Raw genomic sequence first — 26,795 nt, 5'->3', positions numbered from 1 at the left:
GTATGTTGTTTGGGAAAAAAAAACTAACTTTTTCCCAATATGATATGTAAGGAAAAATGTCCACAATGTAGTTTATATATGTGTGAGCAAGGAATTTAATAAGTCCAACCGTTTTTGATCCTTTTACTCCCATAAATGTAAAATAAAAATTTGAAAAAAAAATTTGTTCTTGGTTTAAATTGATGTCTTGCTTCATCCTTGTATCCTTCACTGAAAAAGAAATCCCCCTGGCCTTTGTTTAACTTTGGCTGCTCAGACAGATGGCTGGTGACGATCATTATTGTCAACAGAAGTGGAGGACCTTTTGTCAAGCAAGATGTGTGCCTGTGGGGATCAGTTAAGCATGTGCTTCATAGGTGACTGGTGCCACTGAAAGCTTGTAAGATGTATTTTGGTGACTTAGAATTCAGTCCAGAGCCAGGAGTGGTTGGGTGTTCTCATTCTCTCCCTTTTCCTCATGTTTCAGTGTCCCAGCTTCCACGACAGACTGAGACCTGTAAAGGTTTAAGGGGAGGTTGGAGGGAAAGAGGGGAGAAAAAAGGGGAAAAAAACTGCTTAGTAATTGCTTACTAACAAAAAATTGCTTACTACTTAGAAGTGGGAACAATTACGCAACTTTTCTGGGCAATCATATCATATATCTCATTTACTCTACATATGTTTTTTTATGTTTTGGTCTTAACCTGTGATTTCATCAGTTTGGAGAATTTGCTGATGTGGAAACTCCCTTGATTAGCAACTGTCTCTAATTTATAGTGTGTAAGAGTTGCCTGGGGTACTGAAAGTGACTTACTTGCCCATGGTTACACAGTTAGGTGTCAGAGGCACCTGAACACAAGTTTTCCGGATGTCAGGGCCATCCCTCTATTTGTCAAAGCAGGCTTTATCTCATAGAGTCTATGGCCTATACAAATACACACGAGTCATTTCAGTATCTAGCATGGCAATAAGATTATCTTAAGACTGTTCAGATTTTCATGTAGGTTTGATGATATGAGGCCTGGAACTTAATTCATACAGGATAATCACCCACTGGTTGGCCATCAAGGAATTTTTTAATTGACATCACAACTAATGAAGTAGAGTAGAAAACGCTGCACTGGGCAGCTTCAGGTATGGAGTCTAGGCACTAAGCTAGACTAAGCTAGTCTAGTTTGGACAGGGAACTCAATCTCTCTGACCCTCATTGTCCTCACTTGAAAAAGGAATGGTGGACTTGACAGTTCCTAGGGCCCTTCTTAGACATCACCATAACTGGCATTTATTAGGCACCTACTATGTACTGCTCACTGTGTTAAGTGCTTTACAAATCTGAGCTCATTTGATCTTCACAACAACCCTTTGAGATAGGTGTTATTTATTCCCATTTTACAGTTGGGAAAACAGATGCAAATAGAGGTTAAGTGACTTACCAAGATCATACAGCTAATAAGTATTCTGAGTTCCAAATTCCAGGTCCAGGGCTTTATCTACTTAGCTGCTTCTAAAATTCATTAACTCAGCATTTTGAGTTGCACAAATTTAAGCATTTAAATTATAAAAAAAATTTCAAGAGCTAGGCAGACCATTTCATTCTCCAGATAATAATTTCTAACTTCTGGTTTATCCTCTCTTAGAGTAACGCTCATTTCCTCCCTAGTGTTCATAATAAAGATTTGAGTTGAAATGATTTTTCAGCTTTAAATGCTACATACCAAACCTCATCCACCCTAAGCACTGAATAAGTGCTTACCAACTAAAAATAGTTCCTTCAGGTCTTCAAGGAATGACTCAAGTGGGCAAAATTCACAAATTAAAATGATGCACATAAAGCTGCCTTGGATGCCACTGAAATGATGCAGATACTGCAAACCCCAATCTATTTCAGAGAGTCAGTGAGGACATTCCCTCAAGCTACATGCCAATTGAGATGGAGCTGCTGGAAGTTTTAAAAATAAAGTGGACTTAGAAGTAAATACAGTAATAATAGCCCATCTTCATACAATCCTTTGAAGTTTACAAAGTATTGACAGCAAACCCCTCTCAAACACTCCCCAACCCTCTGCCCAGCGCACACACATTATACCTGGTACCAGCATTATTCCCATCTTACAGGTGAAGAAACTAAGATTTACAGAGACAAAATGCCTTGCTCAAAGTATGGCTAATGAATAGCAGCATCAGAACCCAAAATATAAGACTTCTGACTCCACCACACTGTATTATCCACCAGAGGGTGCCAAGTATTTTTTTTTTCTCTTGGTCACATAAATTTAGTATCTTCAGATTTAAGGCCCGAGGAGTCAATCCAATCCAAGCTCATTTTACATATAGATAAGGGGAAAACATGAGGTCCAGAGATGACCTGGGTTCATATCAGTCTTTGCCACTTCTCTCAATGTGACGGGTCTGTCTTTCCTCATCTACAAAATGGAAATGTTAGATTAAATGACTTAGGCCACTTTCAGTTTTATAACTATGTTCCTATGATCCTAAGAAAGTTTTCCCAAGTTTATAGAGTGATAGAATCAGGATTTGAATTCAGGTCCTTCAACTTAAAATCCAGGGGGGGGTCTTCTGAAATTAGTTGCTACCATATATTTATTTTTTTCCCAGTTGGTATAGGGAGAAGGGAGGCATGGGGTGAAGTTGGTAAGATAAAAAAGATTAAAAATTGGAAACTATTTCCAACAAATAACATTTGTTGACATTTCATGGCAAACTTTTCTCAAGTGAAAAAAAAATGAATAGTCTTTACCTAGGCCCCCTCCCTTGAGATTTTTGAACAACCTGCATAACTAGGCTAACTTACCATCACCCTTAGTTTCTACAACATAAATAATCACCAAAATAGAGAGATTCCACTACCCAATATTTCCAGAGCAATTAGAATGCATTTCCTCTGTTTAATGGAGAATTTGCATTTGTTCATGACATGGCAAATGATGGAACACTGAAGAGATGCTTACATTATTCCCACAGCTTTCTCTGCTATACATCTGGCCATCACTGCAGGAAATCTCTGAGATCTCAGATGGTGCAAGTCCAAATAGAAAACAGGCAGACCAGATTGATTTACAGTGGAAGATTCCAAAGCAATAACCTGAAACAACCTAGCATTACGTACAAGGCATCCTACCAATGAATAGATGGCATGTCTCTACAATGGCTTTACAAGAGCCATCCCAGAAGGACAACTAATCTTTATTAAGTGCCTACTATGTGCACAGCTGTCGTTTGTCCTTCGTACTCCAAGAGGACTGTGACATCAGGGAGGTGATACCATGACATGCAAGTGAATGGGATTTAAGTAAGGGAGGGCTGTGCAAAGTCACCAGCCTCACTTTCTCCTCTGGAGCCATCTGGGTCCATAAAGAACAGGATGACTGGAGATGGCCCTGGATGCAGTGGGAGACCTTGGCCTTTTTAAGCCAAGGTCTTTAACAGTTCTCACTTCTAAGCACTGAGGATATAAAAACAAAAATAAAAGAGAGTCCCTTATATTCTACTGAGGCACAAGACACTTGAGAAAAGCTGATAAGCACATCAGCATCAGTCATTCAATCAATCACAGACAAAATGAGAGAACTGGATTAGAAAACCCCCAAGGTCCCTTCTAGTTCCACATTTATCGTTCTGTGATCCTAAGTTGATAGAGTTAACAAAATGAGTCTATGCAGTTAGCCACACATGTACAACCTATGCTGAACTGCTTATCTTCCCAGTAAGGGTGGGTGACAAGGGAGGAAGGGAATGAATCTAGAATTGAAAGTTTTGAAATCAAATATTCAAATATATATAAATATATATATATATACTATTATTAATACTATTTTACATGTAATTTGGAAATAAGATATACAGGCACTGCGGCATAGAGATCCCCCATGCCCTACAGGAAAAGCCGAAAGGGGTATGGGAGAAAATATGGGAGAGAGCAGATTGGAGGAGGGGATATCCTGTGGGACTGCTATTTAGGGGAAAAACGGGGAGAAATTTGTAACTCAAAATCTGGCAGAAATTAATTATGTAAATCAGAAGTTAATAAAGCAAAATAAAAAAAAAATTAAGAAATGAGTCTATGCACTCATCCAGGCTATAGAGGAAAAAAGTCTGGGTCAAAGGGGATGGAAAAGGAGGAAATAAGGATATATAAAGCATTTGCTATGTGCCATTCACTGTGCTAAAATCTCTACAAATATTCTCTCATTTAATCCCCATCAACCCTGGGAGATAGGTGCTCTTTCTATCCCTATTTTGTAGTGAAAGAAACCGGCAGATTGGATAAGAAACTTGCCCAGGGTTATAGAGCTGGAGTGTCTGAGGCAGGATTTGAACTCCTGACTCAAGACACAGTGCTCCTTGCATTGTGCTACCTAGTTTTTCCGAAGAAAAGGAGAGATTCCTCTTAGAAGGAATGGAGGACAAGAATCTAAATATTTTTACCTGGCTATACCTTTTTCAATAAGCCATTATGGGCAGCACAGCCTCTCCTGCCTATGTAACCATGACATTCATTCTGTAATCAAAAGAGAAAGGGAAACCGAAGCAAGGAGTGGCCTGTAGGGTCCTACTAGCTGGTGCTTCAGGGTCATGAATCTAATAAAGGAAGTCATTTCACTCCATGGAGCAAAATGGAAACTATAACACCCCTAAAGTAGGACAACATGTTGAGCCATAGCTACAGTTGAATCACTGGGGCTCTGCTGCCCCGACCCAACCTTGAGGGGCATGCTCTCACTCCCATTCCAGTCCAGATGCACCATCCTTATGTCTCAAATAAATTGATACTCCTGTGACTCAGTCATTGCAACTTTACTTTCTCTCCCCTATGCCCAACCCCAGGAAACTTGTCACAGCAAACCTCTTCCAGGGCCAAGGAAAATAAACTTCTTTGAGAAGTGGACTGCCCCTTCAGCCGTGGTTGGACAACCTCTTGCCCTCCTGCATTACCCCACCTTCTTCTGTTCATTGGACTGCATTGACAGTGATGGTTATATAAACCCAAGAGCCCTTGCAATAGCAGCACTCCAAATTATTAGCCCTGCTTTGAGAGAAATGTTTATTTTTCTTCTTATATTAATAACCAATTATTAAGTTAGGATCAAGATTTTTCCTTCCTATTTCCTCATTCAGAAACCAGCCCCTGTAGCAATTTATTATTTTTTTAAAGCAATTGGGGTTAAGTAACTTGCTCAAGGTTACATGGCCAGTTATTTCTGGGTATGGTGCTAAGTATCTGAGCCCAGATTCGATCCCAGGTCACCCCAACACTGGGGCTGGTGCTCTTACTTGCTGTGCTACTTGGCTGACCCCCCATAGCAATTTCTGAACGACATTGCTGACAGATGAGATTGCCTAAATCCTCTGGGTGCATAATTCTGGATCTTGGGTGGGATCTCATCTAGAAGACCTTACAAACAGAATTCAGTCTAGGCAAGTTCTTGCCTTATGTCCTCAGACCTTTCCATTAGATTTTATGGTGACTCAGCTTATGAAGGCAAAAACCAGCCAGAGTGGTTTGGGTAGAGATGTACTCTATTATCAAGTTTGCTGGAGGTGGCTGAGCCTCATGATGCTTTCATGTTCTCAGCAGGAGGAGCTGAAGACTTTTAGCCCACCTCCTCAAAATATGATCACCCCCTTGATTATTAACTAATCAGAGTTGATTTCTACCCTCAGGGACATCTGCTTTCCAAAGGCTTTTAAAGCATTTGATATTCTGGAGTGGTGGGACCTTTGGTTATGAGACTGACCTCAATTTATTATTTGCTAGCAATAATTAACAAATTGATTATTAATTATCCCAGAAACTACATCTCTTGGACTTCCCATTCTTCTCAGCTTCCAGCCCACCCCTAGCAGCCACCATGCTGGGAAGCAATTCTTGTGAAGGAATGAGCTGGAAACTTCCTCTTTGGGTGCTACAGCTCTTGCCTTTTCGTAGCTCTAGCTACTAAAGATCTGGAAAAGAAAGTTCACACAACCACCATCCTTGTCGAATGGAAACAGCTATGGTTTTTTTTTTGTTTTTGTTTTTATCAGTGGAGATAACCTAAAAAAGAGGAATTACCATCTATTTTGCCAATGTACCCTAACCACGAGGCATCCTTAACCAAGTTTCCATCTAACCTGCAGATAAACCTTCTTTCTGTGTTGTTTCCCCCATTAGAATGGTGATTCCCTGAGAGCAGAGACTGTCTTGCTTTTCTATTGGTGTTCTTAGTGCTTTGTTTGGCACATGTGCTAAATAATTGTTTGTTTCATTTACTCCCTCATTCATTCATTCATTTATCTAACATAGCCCAGTTCCAGGTAAAAGTTTCTTGTATTAGGTATGTAATGTTAATGGGATATAAGATCTTCCCCATCCATTAACAGGCCTCAAGTGGAGCCCATTAGGGGAGGCTTGCTTGTAGGAAGACTTTCACCCCATTTGCTAATTTCTAATTAGGCACTGAGACAGGGGGGTTGTGATGCCTTCTGTCTCTGAGAAGTGTATATGTACTCCGAGTCGGTATTTTGCTTTGGGGGCTGGCTTATGAGAAGTATCTTGTGATTCCCTGGTGGAAATTCTGAATGACCATATGTCCGGAGCTCCCTGACTGCTCAGATGTAGAGGTTCTCTCAATCCAGGGATGTATGTAAAGTGTATAGTTGATTTGGGCAGTCAGAGCCTTGTCTGTTGGTCTTTATTTCTCTGCTTGTATTTTCTCTGAAGTTAGGGGTGCTGACTTTTCTCCTGAACTAATGAATATAATCTGAAAAGATTGTTGACCCCTTAATCAGTGTTTTCCTAGTAAAGCAGATCTCAGAACCTGTTTTAGCAGCCATCCTAGGTATGCCAGTGTGGTTGCTGCTACGAGGCACTGGTGGCAAGGTCAATATGTCTCCTATAGGAACAGAGACAGAATGCCCAGAAGTTCTTGATCTTTCCGGATTCTTAGACCTCCTTGACAATCTGGTGAAGTCTATGAATCCCTCCTCAGAATGATGTATAAATGTTTAAGATTCCCATGGAAATTGTTACCCTAAAACGGCAAAATATATATTTTTTTAAAGTTCATGAACCCCAATCAAGTCCAATCCTTTCATATTATAGGTGACAAATCAGAACATCTGTATTCAATCACTCCCCACAATTCTCATTAGGAGCAGGGTCTGATGCTGTTAACTTATAAAGGGGAACTGAAGCCATCATGTAACCCCCAGAAATTCTTTGGGCCCCAATTGTGATTTCATTGGATCTTGGGAACTCTTGGGATGGATATTCTCTTTACTGATGCACACCAGCAACTGCTCTGTAATGTTTATACTTGTAGAGAATCTCCTGGGACACAGATTGAGTGCCTGACCCATGGTCATACAGCTAGTAGATATCAGGACAATTTGAACCTGCTATATGTCATACTTCAGCAAATTAGGCTGTTGATGCAACCCCTACACTGACAGTAATCTTAAGCTTCCATCTGTCTTCAGTTGTGCATTATAACTCCCTGGGGCTGTCTTCCATAGGGGTTAGAGCCAGAAGCTCATCTTATGTATTGGTAGAAATCTCTCTACCTTTTTGCCTATAGGTTGTTATAGGAGGGCTGTAGCCTTCATGTAATATAGGCATAGTCTCTGCTAAGTAGAGTCTGCTCAGAAAGAGTCAAGCTAAGGCTTCCCTAGCATACACCTTATGGGGGGAGCCAGGAGAACAGTCTCTAATACGGTCTTTTCTCATTACTATATACTATCACTTTTTACAAAAAGCTCCAGTCTGACACAAGTTTTGTCTCTACCAAGAAAATTCACTTCAGATTGTCATTGTTCAGTGGTTTTCCAGTGTTGTCTGACTCTTCATGACCCCATTTGGGGTTTTCTTGGCAAAAATAGTGGAATGGTTTACCATTTTGTTCTCCAGTTAATTTACAGATTGAGGAAATTGAGACAAGCAGGGTTAACTGACTTGCCCAAGGTCACACATCTAGTATGTATCTAAGGCCAGATTTGAACTCAGGAAGATGAGTCTTCCTGACTCAATTCGACTTCACTCTACCCACTACACCATTTAGCTGTCTCAATGAGCTAGGTAACCCTAATCAAAAACAAGGCTCACCCTAGCCTCAAAGATTGCTTGTTTTTGGTTTTGGGTGAACTCTTAAAAAAAAGTGTCTTTTTTTTATTTCTCAACATGGCAGAGATATAACATTGGCATACTCTTATTATGATTTTGATGAAAAGTAGAATAAGATCTGAACCACCTAAACAGCTAAGGAGTGACTTGGGTGGGGCTGCCTACGATTTGATTGCAAAGACCCAGCCATTGTTCTGATTTAGTGTTAAGGGGCTGATCTTACTTAAGCTCTTACCCACTGACTGAAATTAAAATTCAGTGGGAGAAATAAAGAGCTATCCTTTATTTTAACAAGCTTGTACTCTCTATACATGGATGCCAGTGATCTCTTCTCTAACCTGCACAAGTGACTGGGGAAGGCGAGAGAGGGGCAGTACAATTTTCATTCTGTTTTCAAGTTCTTCGGTTATTTAACTTCTCGTTAATGTTCATCTTTGTGTTACTTGTTAACCTGCCTCAAAGGAATCATAGGATCATAGATTTCTACTTAGATGGGACCTCAGTGGCCACCAAGTCCCCCACTTCATTTTAGAGATCAAGTGTAGGCAAATTAAATGATTTGTGCAGGATCATACAGTTATGAAGTGCCCAAAACAGGATTTGAACCCAGGTCTTATGCATGTAAAATCCAGTGCCCCATCCACTGCATGTCAAAGAATCCTAGAACTGCAAGGAAGGAAGGAAGATCAGGGTCCTCTTCCCCAAGCCTCATTCAAATCATGAATCTCTTCTATAAAATCCACAAGTGGTCATTCAACCCCTGCTTAACAACTCCTAGAGTGGGGAACTCACTTTCTTTCAGAAGCAGCTCGTTCCATTTGGGGACAGCTCTAATTTTTAGGAAATTTTTCATTATATCAAGTCCTATTCAGGACCATCTTAGCATTCATTGCCACTACATTGCTCATGTTACACAACTGGGGACAATAACGAATAACCAAACTCATAGAAATGATTAATGAAGGCATTTATCTACTTTAATAAGCTAGCAAGGTTTTTCACATCAAAATGAATAAATTAAAAACCATCTTTCTCTATGTTAATGAAAAAATTAGATGATGATGTTTTGAATAGAGTATAGAAAGAAACCGTCCCAGTGACTAGGCATTGAAAAGGAAATAGTTTGCCATTTTATAAACAACAACAAAAACCCTCTGAGAAAGGACCCAGGCGTTCGCCTCACTAGGCCTCTTCTTTTTCTGTAGCATCATTCTAATTAATTCATTAATAGAAAAAATACTGGTAGATCGCAAGCTCCTTGAAAGCAGGGACTGTGTTTTGTCTTTCTTTCTCTCACCAGCAAGCACCGGGCTTGGTACATTATAGTCGATGCTTTCTAAATGTTTACTAACTGCTAGAAATCATAATTTTGAGGCCTAGCTCTGACACTACCGGGCAAGTCACTTAACTTCTCTTATCCTCAGTTTCCTCATCCATCAAATGGTGCTAATATTTGCACTACTAATCATGATAGAATATAGCTTTTTGAAGGGATTGTTTATTTTTTGTATTTATATCCCTATTACCTCCATTCCCTTAATATTTATTTGTTGACTGATTAATTGATAGTAGACTGTGAGGTGAGCAGTGAGAAACTTTAAAGTACTATATACATAGGAACTATTAAAAATCCAGCAAACTTTAAATGAGAGAATACTATACTCAAAGCACTGTGTTGTGTGGTAGAGACTATAGGGATGGAGAAGAAGGAGGGTGAAATAACAAAGTCCCAGTGCTCAAAGAGCTTATATTCTTCTAATAGATTTAAGATTTTACATAATTTAACATTTAGAACTTTTGCAATATCTTCAAGAGAAATGATGTCACCCATTATATTTATTGCATCTGTTAGAACACTGTGTATAGGATAAAATACAGACTCTTTATCCTGGCATTCCTTTAATATCCTTTGTGTTCAACCAAAATGGTCTACTAGCCATTCCATGACCCCATCCAGTCTTCTGCTATTTCTAGGCATTCTACTCTAGTCCTTTATGACTAAAATGGACTTTATATCTCTACTGATAAAAATCCTTCTCTTCTTTTAAGGTCCATCTCAAATACTACCTTGTCCATTAATCCATCCCTCTTCCACTCTCTAGGAAGCTCCCCTCTCTTCTCTCCTGTCTTTCCTATGCATTTGTCATAGTCTAACTGATATTGAACCTTTTGGGTACATTTCATCTCTTCCTGCTCTTTAAGGGGAGGATCTTAATTAATTTTTCTCTTTTGTCTTCCCAGTACCTTGCAGAGTGCCCTTCACATAGCAAGTACTTAATAACTGCTTGTTGAATTGAATGAAAGGGAAATAAAATGAAAGGGAATTGATGAGAAGCAAACACAGACTGCCCTTTCCTTTAGGGATGATTGTGTTACCACTTGCATTTAACTTTATAGTCCTCATGATTACATGACCCTGGTGCCCCGTTTTCAATCACCATTAATCCAAAAAGCCAAATGGTTGCTATGTTCTGTAGATTTCAGTATAATACAATATTCTAATGGAGAAATGAGTGATATTAAAGTAGCATTCATGGAAAAAACGCTCTGGTTTCCAAAATAATGGTCTATCACTATTTGTGTTGGGAAGTACAGAGAGCTGGGGAGACATTTAATAAATTTAGAATTTTCTAACTAAGAAGAGATAGATAGCTCATAATAATGAATTCATGTCTTCAAATGCTTGAAAAGATATCATGGAAGAAGGAATTACATGTATTCGACTTGTCTCTAGAGAGCAGAACAAGGTATAATGGGGGAAATTACAAGTAGGTAAAGTTAGGTTTCATGGCAGGAAAAACTTCCCAACTATTAGAGCTATACAAAAGCAGACTGGTCTCCCCTGGGAGGTGATAAAACTTCCCAAATAATATCTAACCAAAGATAGATGTCCACCAGTCAGGTATGTTGTAGTTGAAATCCTTTTTCTAGGATAGGTCAGATTAGGGGGCCACTAAGGTCCTTTCCTACTCTGAAATTCTGAGATTTTGTAATAAATAAAAATCTGTGATTCTTTACCAAGTGGAAAGACACAGCATTCAGGAGTGATACTAGTTTGGAATAGAAACTTGTATAAAAATATTTTATTCAGGATGGTGAAAAGTTATGAGAAATATTGCCTTATTAATCCATAAGGAGCAGCAAAAGGAAACCCAAGTTTACAGAAAGAATGGCGAGAGATTCAACTAAGCCAAATCATCCTAAGGTCATTAAAGCATGAATTTGGAAGAAAAAGTTAAAAATCATGACAACAAAATAAGTACAAAGGTGTATATCACAAAATATTTTTCTCCATCAATGACAGTGGAGCCACCGCATTTGGACTCAAACAGTATAACATCAAGGCATTTCATGAAGAAATAGAAAGGCATTAAAGAGAAAGAAAAAAATATATATATATGCCTAGATCAATTGTTAAATCAATTGTTAGATAGAATGAATAGTCAAACTATACACAGATATGGAAGTGGTCTATACAGAAGACAACAAAACTTTGCAGAAATTGAGGGTTCTACTATCAAGATATCAGAAAGAAGAAAATAAATGTTTGGGAGAAAAAATTATTGGACTTTATTATAATCAAAAAAGACATGTAAGAAAATATCAATAACTATTGACTCATTTATCCACTTTCCCATTTCTACAAAATCTTTAGGAAAAGAATTTGCACAAGCATAAAGGGCATATTCACTGAAGTTGGAGACAGAATGGGGATTTTTACAAGCAATATTGATCACCAGACCATATTTTTTACAGCCATACAATTGTCAGGTGCAGGGAATATAATATCCCACTGGATTTACTGTTTCTTAACTATTAAAAAAGTATTTGATTTAATAGAGGCTCTCCTTCAACAGGACATCTCTCCTGCAATGTCAAAACCTATCATATTCTTTGGAAGACAAAAATAAAGGTTACTTTCTTTGATAACCCTATGGTTATTGATATTAAGTAAGCATAAGCATGACAATGAATTTTTGTTGGCCAAAATTTTACCCATGGTTACATTTGTCATAGAATCTTATATTATCATGATATATGAGCAGAACATTTCTTGGAAAAGAACCAATAACACTTAAGTTTGCTCTGTCAAATCAAAGGCCCGTTATTCCCTGACTGATACTGTGACCAATATTCAGCAAACTATTTATACCTCTATCTCTTCAAAATCAACATAGTGGTATCTTCTCATCTCATCTTTCTGCCAGTTTTTATTCAAAGATGTGGTTTGCTATAAAAATGATCTTTGAAAGCATGCCCTATTAAAGAACACACACACACACACACACACAAAATTTTAGAGATGAAAAAGTACATGTGAACTTACCAGGCATAATAGCTAGCATGTATATAGCACCTAAATGCTTGCAAGTACTATACAAATATCTCATTTTATCCTTATGACAACTCTGGGAGGTAGGTTTTATTATTTGATATATAAAGAAAGTGAGGTAGATAGAGATTGAGTGACTTGCCTGGGGTCTATAGACACATAAGCTGTTATTTATTATTATTATATCTCATTTGCAGAGTGCCTATAATCTATGTTCAATTCAATTCAACAGCTCTTATAGGGAAATTATGAAGACATTGTAGGAGAGCCTTTCCTATATTTATATATATATATATATATATATATATATATATACATACACATATATGTGTGTGTGCATTAAACCTGTCCTCCCTGATTTTTCTCTATACCACAGTGCACAATCTTGGTTCTTTTCACCTTTATTCATAAGTTTATTCTCCACGATTTATTTAGTTTTTTAGCTCTCCAATGAACATTCTCATTCTCTTTACATTATTTCTTTTAATGACTGACAATCCATTTAAAAATCCCCATATCATTTATTCCTATCTTTCTGCTTCCACTGTGAGCATTCTCACGGCCATCGCTCCACCCCGCCCCCCCCCCCATCCCCATTGCTCTGTTGTTCCACAGATCCCATAATTAGAGGAAAAATGGTTCTGCTATTATTAAGCCAGAAACAAAGTGTTGGTTTTTTTTAATACACTATTGGTAGCCAAATGGAAAGGAGGAAAGGAAAGACAAATTGACCTCTCTTCCCTCTTCTTTTCCCATTGTCTTGGTTGAGAAACAGCAGGAGAAAACAAAGCAAAACTGAAAGTCATCCAACCTCTCTTAGAGCTGCAACATATCTAATCTTTTCCTGACTACAGTCATGGAAATGTAATTTTATTTTCTTTAGAAAAAAAATACTGCATGCTGGAATTAGATGAACATAATATATATATATATATATTTTAAGTCAAGTTTCTCAAACACCTGATTATGGATGGAAGGAAAGATATAATTTGTATTCTTATAGGTTTATCAGGGACCAGGTTCAATCTCTTTAAGACATCTTTGGCTTATACTTCCAGCCAGTCCTTCCCTTGGGAACATCAGAATTTGGTTCATTTTCCTTCACCCCAGAATTCCCCTAGGATCACAAGGATATGTTATATGCCCTCTAAGATGTCTTGGAGAGCATATAACATAGTTCCCACACAAGCATCTAGGCTAACAAAGCATCAAATATAGTATAGGTTTTATTTAACTATACAGAAAACACAGGTTCATACCTGAAACCATAAACTGTCTAGGCACCTCACTGTCTTTCTTTGGAGGGCTTATATTTTCTCCAGGGGCAGATATCATCCTATAGACTTACAGTGTTACCTTGGGACTGAGGTCTTTCCTTGCAGGAAAGAATTTATCTTCCTCTGTGGAAGATCCCATCTTCCCTAGGAACCTACACAGTCCATGTGACTTGGTTCATACTGCCAGGAAAAGGATAGATTACTCCTCCCAGTATAGTTCCCTATGAGGTGATAAGACAGACAGGTGGCTTAGTTGAGTCTGGAGTCAAGTAGACTTGAGTTCAAATCCCATGGCAAACAATTGTTAGCTGTGTGACCCTTGGGCAAGTCACTTTACCTCTGCCTGCCTCAGTTTCCTTAACTGTAAAATGGAAAGGATAATAACAGCAACTTCTTCATAGGGTTCTTGAGGGGATCAAATGAGATAATATTTATTTAAAAATGCTTAATACAGATCCTGCCACATAGTAGGCATTTTATATAATTGCTTATTCCCTTCGCCCATATCGAAGTTACATATACATGTAAATGTATTTCTCAAGAGAAATCTTTTCTTTGTAATAAACCTCTTTCTACATTATATAATTTCATTGGGCTATACTGGAACTTTAGAGTTCAGGTCAGCAAACAAAAGTCTTGATGGTCCTTTCAGAAGAGAAAGGCATCAAGCTTTACAGAAGAATTCAGTGTGGTTAATCAATCTATTTGCTTGTGAAACTAGACTCAGTTATAGTCCACCTCCCAACCCCCCATCTATTCTTGTGGGTCCTATTTTTTCTAACAGTTCAAGGCTATTCATCTTCTAATTATATTCTATTACATATATACTTATTATATTGTTGTATATTATGTAATACATATTATTGTATGTTACATATTATGCATATATTATTGTATATTATATATTATTATAATATATATTTCTATTTTTAGAAAAGTGAGAGAACCAGCTCTCTATCCCCTTTTATTTCCAACTTGCCCTCATTCATTTTCTTATTGATAAAATAAACAGTATAGATTTTCTTTCTCTCTCTGCATAGCTCCTTAGACTGTGTCTTGAAAGAGGTCAGCCTCCTCATTCCTGTCACAGAAAAGAAAGCTATCCAGTAGTAGGAAATAGATCCATGTCTGATACACTAATGATTATGAGGCCACATCAGCCGTTGTTCAGCTAAGAGTGGACCTATCATACATGAGCAAGCCCCAGGCAGCAGCCACAAAAGACTTCAGTCTAATAATCAACATAAAATACTCTGCATTTACAGCTATTCCCATAGGACCTTGTTTCCAGGTATCTTAATGTGTTTCTAGAACAAGCAGACTGAGTGAGGGTGACAGAGAAGTTGAGAACTTCGACCCTTTTCAAACTGGGACCCAGAAACCAAAGAGTTTAGCGTACAGGAAAGACTCTTGAGTTCTTTGTGATATGGGGTATTTATGAAGAGGGGCATTAAAAGATTTTTATTGAATTTAACATTAATAAAGAGCATCTGTTTCCCACTTGCATAGTCAAATGGGCCACTCGCTCGAGCAGCTTGGGAGACAAGGTCTCCCCTGTTCCTGGATAACCACCATCTCCCACATTTTCATATGGATTTTATTTTATGATGATGTATGACTTCTGCCGGAAATAGGTTGTTATCCTAAAATTGCATAAAATGCAGACCATAAAAAGAGAAAAACGTACTAAAAAAGGGGCCAAGCCTATTAGTAGCTTAAAAGAGTCAAATAACTGACATATGCCACCCCCTACTTGGGGTGGGGGAACCAAGATAGCTTGCTATTTCCTCTTGATCTGCAAGGGCAAGTAATTACTTGCTCAGAAACCTGAATATCTCTCTGGAACAGAGATAGTGTGAAGTCATTCCTCTCAGGCAGCTGGCTCACGTCTGCCACTTAGGATCTCTTAGGGGTGGGTAAAGGACACCTATGTGTGGTAGAGACCTAGGTTGAGGTTAAATTATTATTTAAATCTGAAAATATGACATGGATTTTTCTAACTCTTTCTCTTAGTCTAGCTCCACAGTCAAGTTTATGACATAATCGGGAGTGACCCAGAAACACACAGCGATTGGTTAGATTGAAAATCATGACTATCAGGCACAAGTCTCAGAACTATTCTGCCGTACAGTTTTATGCAATAAAATATGAGAATGCAGTCAAAGTTAGGACATCATGTGGCATAGTGAACACCCAGAAGCAATCAAAGCCCATCCAGTCCTGGGCAGAAAGCGGCACTTTAATAAATGTTTATTGACTGATTGACTCAGGAGCATGTAATAACACAATGATACATCAAAAAATTCTAACCACTGGGGGAAAGATTCCTTATTAGATAAAAACTGATGGGGAAGCTTGAAAACAGATTAGGAGAAATTGTGTTTAGATCAATACCTCACACCAAGTACTACAATAAGCTCCAAATGGCTACATAAACCTGTCCAAAATATAAAGCAGATCTGAGCAAATGTTTCCAGCATTATAAGGGTTAACCTATGATACAAGGTCCATAATGTTGTACTTGACAAAGCCCAGGAGAGAGAAGATTTTACGATATGCCTACTATGTGCATATTATCTAGCTTGATCCTCACAACAGCCCTAGGAGGCAGCTGTTATTATCCCCACTTTAAAGATGTGGGATCTTAGGCAAATGGAGGTTAAGTGACTTGCCCAGGGTCACACAGCTAGTATCTGTGGTGGAATGTGAACTCAGACCTTCCTGACCCAATTCTGTCTTTGCCACCCAGCTGCTTCTAGCTGAGAAACCAGCAATTGGTACCAAATGACTAATGTGATATGTGACCCAGCTAAAAGTCAGAGCTGCCAGGACCCAGGAAGGGGTTTTAAGGATAGGGGGAGTTTTCAAAGGCTATTTTTTCAAGTTTCAGTTAAAATGCCACTTCCTATAAGAAGCCCAATCCCCACAATTGCTTGTACCCATCTTACACTCCTAAAATTACTTTGCATTTAATCCGTATATCTGTTATCCCAATGCAATAGAAGCTTCTTTACAACATAGATAATTTTGTTTTTGTCTTAGTATCTGCAGGATCTGATACATAAGAGGCAATTAAGTATTTGCTAAAACTCAAAATGTCCAAAACTGAATTAATTATCTGGTGCAGTTCCCATCACCTCACACATTCACTATGGCAATAGGTTGCTGCTTTGGATGACTGGCACAAATTTCCCCCCACTCCACTCTCTCTTGTTCTCAGATGTCACATTAATCTTCCTTAAGTACAGATCTGACCCTGTCACCCTCCTATTCAATAAATTCCAATGACCCCCTATCATCTCCAGGATCAAATACAAAATTCTTTGCTTGGCATTCAAAGCCCTTCACAATTTGGTCCTCCTACCTTTCTAGACTTCTCACACCTTACACCCCCTATTCATTCTACTCAGACATCCAGTGACACTGGCTTCTTTGCTGTTCCTGGAACAAGACATTCTATCACCCAACTTTTGGCATTTTCACTGGTTGTTCTCTATGTATGAACTACTATCCTTCCTCATCTCTGCTTCTTGACTTCCTTTTTTGTTGTTGTTGGGTCATTTAAGTTATGTCTGACTCTTTGTGACTCCATTTTGGGGTTTTCTTGGCAAAGATACTAGAGTGGTTTGCCATTTCCTTCTCCAGCTTATTTTACAAATGAGGAACTTAGACAAATAGAGTTAAGTGACTTGTCCAGGCACACAGCTAGTAAGTGTCTCAGACCAGATTTAAACTCAGAAAGTACCCAGTGCTCTATTTGCTGCACTACCTATCTGCCTTCTCCTGACTGCCTTGCCTTCTTTCAAATCCAAGACAAAATCTTATCTTCAAAACTTTCCCTCTATTGTTTATCTTACTTTATACACACACACAAACACTCACACACACATGCATATGTCTTATTTCTAAGACAAAAACATCTACGTAGTTGTTTTCATGTTCTCTCCGCATTAGACTGTGAGCACCATTAGACTGTCTTTTACCTTTCTTATTGTATGCCCAGCACTGAGCACAGTGTCTGGCACATAACAGACATTTAACTTTTTTTGCTTTTTGGAGGGGGGAAGGTAGAGCAATTGGAGTCAAGTGACTTGCCCAAGGTCCCACAGCTAGTTTTGTGTTAAGTGTCTGAGACCGGATTTGAATTCAGGTCCTCCTGACTCCAGGGCCGGTGCTCTATTCACTGTACCACGTAACCACCCCACATAATAAACATTTAATATATATAGGATGGAGAACTCACATGTGAAAGACAGTATAGTCAGGATTGAAGTCACTTGCTAACTGGATGGTGAGGTTGGGGGAGGGAAAAGGAGAAGCAAGAAGAGGTTTCCATTTTTGGATGACTGGGAGAATGAGTGTCTCATGAATAGAAATTGGGAAGCAAGGAGAAGGGGCTGCTTGGGTAGAATAACTTAATGCATTCAGTTTGGGACATACTGAATTTGAATTGATTAGGCAGTTAAAAAAGGAGTCTGGAACTTGGGAGAAAAGTTGTGCCTAGTGATGACCAAATGGGAATCATCCCCACAGAATGGCCGCAGAAGCCATCTAGATTGCCACGACAATCAAGGAACCAGAAAATCTGAGTCTAAGGATATCTTCAATGCTATCTAGTTAAAGCTACACTTGAAGTCCCTGGGTTTTTTTAAATTTTGAAATTCTCTTCTTTTGTTCTCAATTAATAGTATTTTATTTTTCTAACTACATGTAAAGATAGTTTTCAACATTCTCTTTTATAAGTTCCAAATTTTTCTTCTCCCTCCCTCTCCCTTTCTTCCCTCCTTCCCAAGACAGCCAGCCCTCTGATAGAGGCTCTACATGTAGAATCATATTAATCATATATTCACATTAGTCATGTCGTGAAAAAAGAATAAGAACACAAGGGGAAAATCATGAGGAAAAAAGAGAAAACAGTATGTTTGAGGCCTCTGTTATAACATCTTCAACCAGTGGTCATTCAGCTCCTGTCCAAAGACTTCCATTGAAGGAAACCATACTTATGAAGGTGGCCAATCCTACTTTTGAGTAGTTGTCATTGCTAGGAAGTTGTTTTTTCTTTTATCAGTCCTTAATCTACTTTTCCATGACTTCTATTCATAGAGTGAAAAGAAGAATGAAGGGGGCCATAACTGATCCTTGGGGAATAGTAAGTCTACTCTTTTCTCCTTCCAGATTCAGACATGCCAGTAGCCTATGGATAACTATTGAACATCTACTGTGCACAAGTTCAACCATGTCTGACTCTACTTGACCCCCAAGACTGGAATGATTTGTCTTTTCCTTCTCCAGTGTGCCCCCATTTTACCAATATAGAATCTTAGGCAAACAGGGTTAAGTGACTTGCCCAGGGTCATATAGCTAGTTCTGAGGCCAGATTTGAACTCAGATCTTCCTCACTCCAAGCCTGGTGCTCTATCCACTGCACCCCACTGTGCACATAGCACACTGAATAATGCCATGGGGGGCTATAAAGATGTATAAGACACCATATGCCCTTTAGGAGGTGACTGTCATTTTGAAGAAGTGGATATGCTCACACATAATGGGCTTTGGAGAGAGCAAGGTGGTGCAGTGAATAGAGCACTGGCTCTGAAGTCAGGAGGACCTGAGTTCAAGTCCAGCCTCAGCCACTTAGCACAAAAACTAGCTGTGTGAACTTGGGCAAGTCACTTAACCCCAATTTCCCTCCAAAAGAATATATATTAGGAGGGAATATAATCATGCAACTGGTCAGCACAAAGCACAGATAAGGTGGGTTTTCATTCTGAAATCAGTACTACCACACAACTCAATTTATAGCTTTTGTGACTGAAACTTTTCTTTGAGATGACAGTCAGCTGTCAACCTCTAGAGTGATTCTCTTTATAGGTCTATTCCAGGAACAGTAGAAAAAGACCTTCTGGGCAACTGAGCCAACCTAGATCACCTTGGCTATCACCAGGAAAACTCAAACCACCAGTGAACAGTATTCCAAGCAACAATAGGGACTAGCTTCCTGGTGGGCTGTTTTTCCACTCAGTCTATCTCAGAGGCCTGACAAATTTCATCTTGTTTGTGCATTGAAACGCTCTCTAGTAATCAGGGAAGTAATTAAGCTGCTGCTGAGATCTTGCTCCTTAGCTGATGTCATACAAAGGCAATAATCACTCTTGTGAATAAAGGGCCCTTTGCTTTCCCCTCTAGCAAAATTATCTGTTATTATCATTAGATTTTATTCCCGTTCTATTCACATCCCGGTCATTAATGACTTACTCCACAGTAGGACCAGATCACAATGCCCACTTTCTAAAAACCACTGATAAGCATTTCTCACCTTTTCATCGGCTTGGGTGAGCACTCTCTCTCTAGGTTGGAGGATGTGTGTTTCACATGCATTGCATTATAGGAAGTGTGAGTATAGTCATTCTCATCACTGTAGTCAGGACCGAGTAATGTCCGAGCCCAAGTTCCCATGTCATAGGGAGGGAGGGTGCCTCCAAATTCAGAGGGCAGGAACTCAGGGTGTATTAGTTGGTGAAGGCTGTTCAAATTGTTGCCATGGAGAAAGATCTGGAGGGAAAAACATAACAATAGAAAAAAACCCTGAAACACATAACTGAAAAACAATCAACATGTATGTATGAAGAGTCTACAATGAATTTCAGAAATAAAATCAAGTTTGCTTGAGGGGGAAAACATCTTTGTGCTAGACACCATGTTAAACATAAGAATACAAAGACAAAAAAAGCCTACTTTTAGGTAGATTACATTTAATAGGGACAACAATGCAAAGCAAAATCAATGTCAGGTAAGAGATTATAAACTGAATGGAGGGGAGGTGGGGGTCAGGGAGTAGGAAAAAATGTCCTGCAGAAGGGGAGGTTAAATCAACTCATCAAGGAAACTCATGGATTCCAAGAAGTAGAGGTGAGAAGAAAAAACATTCCAAGAACAGAGGACAGTCCATGGAAAGGCAGGTGATGCAGGATAGAGTATCACCCATATGATGCACAAAACACTCTCATGATTACAAGGGAGCTGAGAGGCTGCTTATTCTCTGAACAAGAACCCCTCCTCCAAGTAATTATCCAGATTTTGTTTTGATGACCCGTGAGAGGAAAACCCACTTCTTCCTTACACAACCCATTTTACTCTGGGGTAGCATTAGGTATTAGGATGGTGTCCACAAATTCCTTACATCAAAGCCAAAATAGGCTTCTCTATCAGTATTACCCAGAGCTCTTAGTTCTTCCTTTTGGGACCAAGAAGACCAAATATAATCCTCCTTCTATATGATAGCCCTTCAGGCACTTGAACACACCTCTCAAGTCTCTCCTGAGTACTCTTTTCCAGGTGAAACACTTTTAGTTTGTATAATCAATCATCCATGGGAACAGAAGTTGACTCCTGTTCATTCCACCAACATAGCTGCCTTCCAGGATGTAGTTTGGGAATGACATTTAGATACATGGCTTATGTAATTATGTTTGAAGAAAAAAGTGTTCTTATTTGTGTTTCAGAATTTTTTTAAAAATGTATTTGTTGCTTAAGAAAGGGAATAGGGTAGTCCTAAAAATGACATCTGGGATTATTGGATTTGAACCAGTTTTAGAGGTATGATCAATTGCCGATTATCTGAATCAGTGGGAGAACAGTGATAATAGAGAAACCATTTAGACCAACAGACTAAATAGATCGTCTCTGCAGCTTTCCTTTGTGCTCTCCCACAATGGCAATGCCCCCCTCCTTCTGTTCCTCTTCTCTATACCTAATTAACTTATTCCTATCCTTCCTACAAGACCTACCTCCATCTTGCTACTCTGATTTTTTTCACTGGTTGTCCCCCATTCCTGGATTACCCTCCCTTCTCTGTCTCCTAGCTTCTTTCAAGTACTAGCTACAGGAAGCCTTTTTCCAATACCTCTGGATTCTAATGCCTTCCCTCTGTTAATTATTTCCAATTTATCCTGTATATATCTTGTTTGAACATAGCTGCTTGCATATTGTCTTCCCCATTAGACTGTGAACTCCCTGAGAGCAGGGACTGGTTTTTGCCTTTCCTTATATTCCCAACAATTAGCACCGTCCCTGGGACATAGCAGGGGCTTAATAAATGTTTATTGACTGACTGGGGGCTTTGTTACTCACTGTATGCCACCAAGATCATAGGATCATGGATTTAGAACTCTAAGGGGTCCTTCAGATAATTTTGTCCAATCCTCTCATTTATCAATGGAGAAACAGAAACCTAAAGAGGTTTAACCATTTTGTGTGAGGCTGGCCCGATAGTGACAGAGCACAGATTTGTGTTCCTCCTTTAACAGTTTTCTTTCATTTACACAATGTCTTTTCTCTGAACTCTAATAGCACTTAGAGTCTATACCACAAAATTTAGCTATTCATTATATTCAATCTTTCATTATATTCCATTTGTATGCCCTGTGTCTGCTGGGCAGCTAGATGGTATAGCGGATAGAGTGCCAGGGCTGAAATCAAGAAGATTCATCTTCCTGGGTTCAAATCTAGCCTCAGATACTTACTATCTGTGTGACCCTGGGCCAGTCACTTAACCCTGTTTGTCTCTGTTTCCTCATCTAAAACATGAGCTGGAGAAGGAAATGGCAAACCACTCCAGTATCTTTGCAAAGAAAACCTCAAATGGGGACACAAAAGTTGGCACAACTGAAAAACAACTGAACTGTCTTCTGTTGAAACTATAATCCTCTTGAAGGCAGACATCTTGTCTTATCCTGCTTTCATGGAAGTCTGGCATGGCACTTGGCATGCAGTAGGTATTCTATCAATAATTGCACAATTAATTCAAATATTTTGTTTGGTAATTCCTTTTTTTTTTTTAAAAATCAGGCTATTTATTTTCTAATTATCTTTTGGGACTAAAACTAAAATTAATTTGTTTTTTCCTGAGAACACATTGACTGATATTGTTAGAGCTGGTTGAAGGTGGAAGCAGAGATTTAAAATCTTGGTAGATAGTCCACGGCATAAATAATCCACATGGATTTGTAGTTTAAAATTAGGAGGCTATCTAGGTATGGGGGAAAAATTTAGGCCTACTCACATCACAAGCCATATACTAACAAAAATTCTTCCTCGCCTCTTTACCTCCTACTACCCAAATATGCATGATATACCTCCCCTCTGCCTCCTGGCTTCCCTGGCTCCCTTCAAGCCTCAAAGTCCTACTTTTGTAAGAGACCTTTACTGGTTGCCCTCACGTCTGGTGCTTTTCTTCTGATATTATAAATGTACATTAACAGATATGATGCACATGAGATGTATGTGTGTGTATGTGTAAGCATTTACATGTGCAGATGTGTATACACACATGCACACTATATCTAGGAGTCATCTATACTCATCACCTCCATTTTCTCTCCTCTCACTCCCTTCAAGACCCTCTCCAATATGTCTTCCAACATCTTCATTCAACTGAAACTTCTCTTTTCCACGTCTCCAGTGACCTTTCCATTGACCTTCCTGCAACCTTTGAAATGCTGATTTGGATTTTCTGCTGGGTGATGCTAGACAGGAAGACCTTGGTTCAAATCCTGCCTCAAACAGCTACTTGGTCATATGAGACCAAGTAAGTGATTTAACCTCTCTCAACTTTAGTTTCCTCATCCGTAAAATGGGGATAATAATGATGCCTACCCTACAGGATCATTTGGTGATTTCAACACCCACAGTCAGTTCTGTTATTATCTCTATCATGATGCTTCCCAGATCTGCCCTTGTCTTTTTCCCTCCTCTCCAGCCTTGCATTAGCAGCTGCCCTCTGGTCATTTCAAACTGGATGCCCCACAGCTGTCTCAAATTCAACATGTCCAGAACAGAAATGGCTAGGTGGTTCAGTAGACAGAATACCAGGCCTAGAATCAGGAAGAACTAAATTCAAATCCAGCCTCAGACGTTTACTAGTTGTAAGAACCCAGGCAAGACACTTTACCTCTATTTGCCTCAGTTTCCTCATCTGTAAAATGGGAATAATAATATCTTCCTTGCAGAGTTCTTGTGAGGATCATAATCCATAATAATATAATAATAATACATAATAATTTCAAATGAGATAATAATGGTAAAGTGCTTAGCATAATCCCTGGCCATATATATAACCCCATATAAATGTTCATTTTTATTATTATTATCTTACCTCTAAATCCACTCTTATTTCAAACTTTCCTATTACTTTTGAGGGTACCACCAGGTTCTCAGTTATCTGGGTTCACACCCTTAAAGTCAGCTTCAGCTCCTCATTGTTACCCAATTTCATTGTCTATGATATGTCTCAAATAATTCCTGTCTCTCTACTGATAAAGCCACCTTCCTTCTTCGGGCCCTCATGATCTGTCATCTGGATTTTTGCAATACCCTTATAATTAATTTCTTGACTTCATCTGTCCCTATTCTAGCCCATCTTCTACATAATCTAACCTTTATATAACTACCAAAGAGACTTTCTGAAAGCCTAAGTCTGACTATGTCATCCCCTACAAACTCTGTGGCTCCCTATTACCCCCAGGATCTACTCTAAACTCCTTTGGGATATAAAGCTCTGTTTCTCATCTCCATGCATTTGCACTGAGCTAACCCTCATGTCCAACATGCTCACCTTCCTCTCCTCTACCTTGTTGAAGCCTTGATTTTCTTCAAGATTCAGCTCAAATGCAACCTTCTGAAGGAAATCTTTCTTTGTTCCCTCAGCTGCTTGTCCCTTCTTCCAAAATGTATTCCCTCTATTCTGTATGTATATACTACCTATTTGTATACAAGCTGTCTTCCCCTTTAAAATGTAAGCTCATTGATGGTGGGGACTATGTCATTTTGTATCGATGGTGGGGAATGCTTCATTTTATGTCTCATATCTCAGGGCCTTACACAGTGCATGACACATAATAGGACCTTAATAGATGCTTGTTGATTGCCAGAGGTCTGTCCTTGGAATCAAGAGGACCTGGGTTCAAATCCTGCCTCTGACAAATACTAGTTGTGTGATCCTGGGTGATCTACTTGATCTCTTAGGGCCCCAACGACTCTCTAAGACTAGAAGTTACAGATGAGTCAGTCCATTCACATCTGCATCCTCTGGAGGAAGTTTCCACATCAGAAGTTCCCACCACTGAAATCATAACTCTGGGACAAAAAATAAGTAATTAACTTTTCCTCCCGTAGAACTTGTATATAAATAGTATACTGAAGTTGAAATGTCTGCTGGGAGGAATAGGAACTAAGAGCAAAGGAGGGAACCAACTTGTAAATGTTTCTTGGGGTGATAGCAAATTTGCAGGACAAAACTGGGACTCTTAAAATAATCCATAATTAGGAAGCTGTTTGGCCCCATAGCTTTCTCACACAAGCCTTTACAGGAAAATAAACATCTGTTCTGCACAGGCCCTCAACATTTCCCCACTTTGCATCTGGGGCTCTGAAAACAACCCAGCTCTGCTGAATTATTGATTAAATCCAGGCCATTTGCAAACTCCAGCTGAGGCTCTAACACTCAGTGGCTACACAAAATACCCATCACACAGAGATAAAAAAAAAAAAAAACAGGGCTGGAGAGAACATAGCAAAGAAAAGACAGGGCAGAAATAGCTCCAAGTTTCCTGCTTCTATGAAGACATATATCTAAAGACATATACACATCGGAATCTTTCTTTAATTACCCTTTTCCTTGTCTTGTCTTTGAGGAATGGTTTGATTAGTGTGTACAGGGCATGAATGTACCAGGGCTGATTGACAAAATGGACTCCTCCAAAGCGAGCAGGAAAACTGTCCTGTAGTGAAGAAAGAAATGGAGACCAATTAACAAGCACACCAGGGTTGGCAGGGAGACAGCAGGACTATGGTCCAGAGAACAAGACTGTTTCTTATCCATGACTGAGGCACTCGCTAATGAATGTGAGAGGAGGAAAACACACACTTATTCCCTTGCTGTTAAGGTCTCCTGCCCACTTTTCCCCATCAACTCCAGCTCTTCTCATGTCAGCCTTTTGGTGTTGGGAGTTTTAAAAAGACAATCAGTAGGTGGGTGGACTGCCTTCCATGGGTCTATAGCAGTGGCTATTTCTTACTCTGCACTGTGGCGTCTTTATTCAGGGTGAGGGGGTGAGGGGGTGGGGTCAGAGCCTGGGGGTCGGGGGAGAACCTGAATTCTAATTCCTCTCTCTTTGTCTGGCCAATCAAGGTTTTGGTTCCCACACACACTTGACATATGATTTCTCTCTTCACCCCTACCTCCTTCAACACAGAGCCAACTCACATTATCATAACAGTAGCTGAACTTTCTGGGTCAATGAACTCAGGAGTAAGGAGCGAGGAAAAGAATGGAAAATGCTCATGGGTACTCAGAGAGAGGGCACAATGGAAATGACCAAATACAGTCACTGGTGGTAGATTTTTTTTTTTATTTGGAGCACAGAGGTTCATGAATTTAGGTAAAAATTGGGCCCTGGAACACTACTGACCAGGGTTAATTGATTGAGAATGTAGGTTTCAAAACTTGCTCTCCTGCATAGATAGGGAGAGGAAAATCCTTTGTGATTTCGCTGGTGTCGAGAATGCCTGGGTGAGGAAACTCTGTCAATGCATGTCCCATCCTCTTTACAACTTGGAGTGATTTCATCAAGGTCACAAAACCTATATATGAAAGAAGGTGTTCTTGAGCCCAGATCTTCCTGGTTTGGGGGGTGGCTACCTGTCCACCCTGCCATGTTGCCTTTCCAACATAGAATGGTATGCAGTAAATGAAGAGTGATGAGAACATCATAAAAAGTGCTTTCAGATCGAGTTTGTCTATAAAATCTTTCAAAGGGAAAGAAAATGATACTGGTTCCTTTCTGTATTGATGAGACTCACAAAAGAGGGGAACTATCTAGGCCCAGACCAGAAACCCTCCTAAGAGAACCCCAAGCCCAGTACTAGGAAGGAGCTTTTTCCAACTTTGGAAGAAGAGGAACTTGGGGATGCCTAGAGAGGCTTCCACTGAGTACAGGGCAGGGCGTGAGGGGACCTTGATTTCTCCAAGGGAAATATAAATTCAATCCAAAGAATACTGTACTACTTATTAACCTCAATAGCCTGAAGT

General features: G+C 39.3%; 1 protein-coding gene across 1 annotated transcript in view; it reads right to left on the bottom strand.

Annotated features, from left to right (window-relative positions):
• Position 1: 1 nt before the first annotated feature.
• The window catches only part of CLVS1 (clavesin 1), a 231,255-nt gene continuing 204,461 nt past the window's right edge, over positions 2 to 26,795 (bottom strand). Inside the window, exons 4-6 of the mRNA XM_069100013.1 lie at positions 25,375 to 25,485; positions 20,025 to 20,260; positions 2 to 494 (exon numbers count right to left, since the gene is read on the bottom strand). Of these exons, the coding sequence (XP_068956114.1) occupies positions 407 to 494; positions 20,025 to 20,260; positions 25,375 to 25,485 (435 nt within the window). The 3' untranslated portion in view covers positions 2 to 406. The remainder of the gene's footprint in view (positions 495 to 20,024; positions 20,261 to 25,374; positions 25,486 to 26,795) is intronic.

This window comes from Petaurus breviceps, unplaced genomic scaffold, assembly GCF_028583685.1.
Source record: "Petaurus breviceps papuanus isolate PSGF00001 unplaced genomic scaffold, PetGlider_PUasm1.0 38, whole genome shotgun sequence".
Lineage (NCBI taxonomy): Eukaryota > Metazoa > Chordata > Mammalia > Diprotodontia > Petauridae > Petaurus > Petaurus breviceps.
This window is presented reverse-complemented; position numbering and strand designations above follow the sequence as displayed.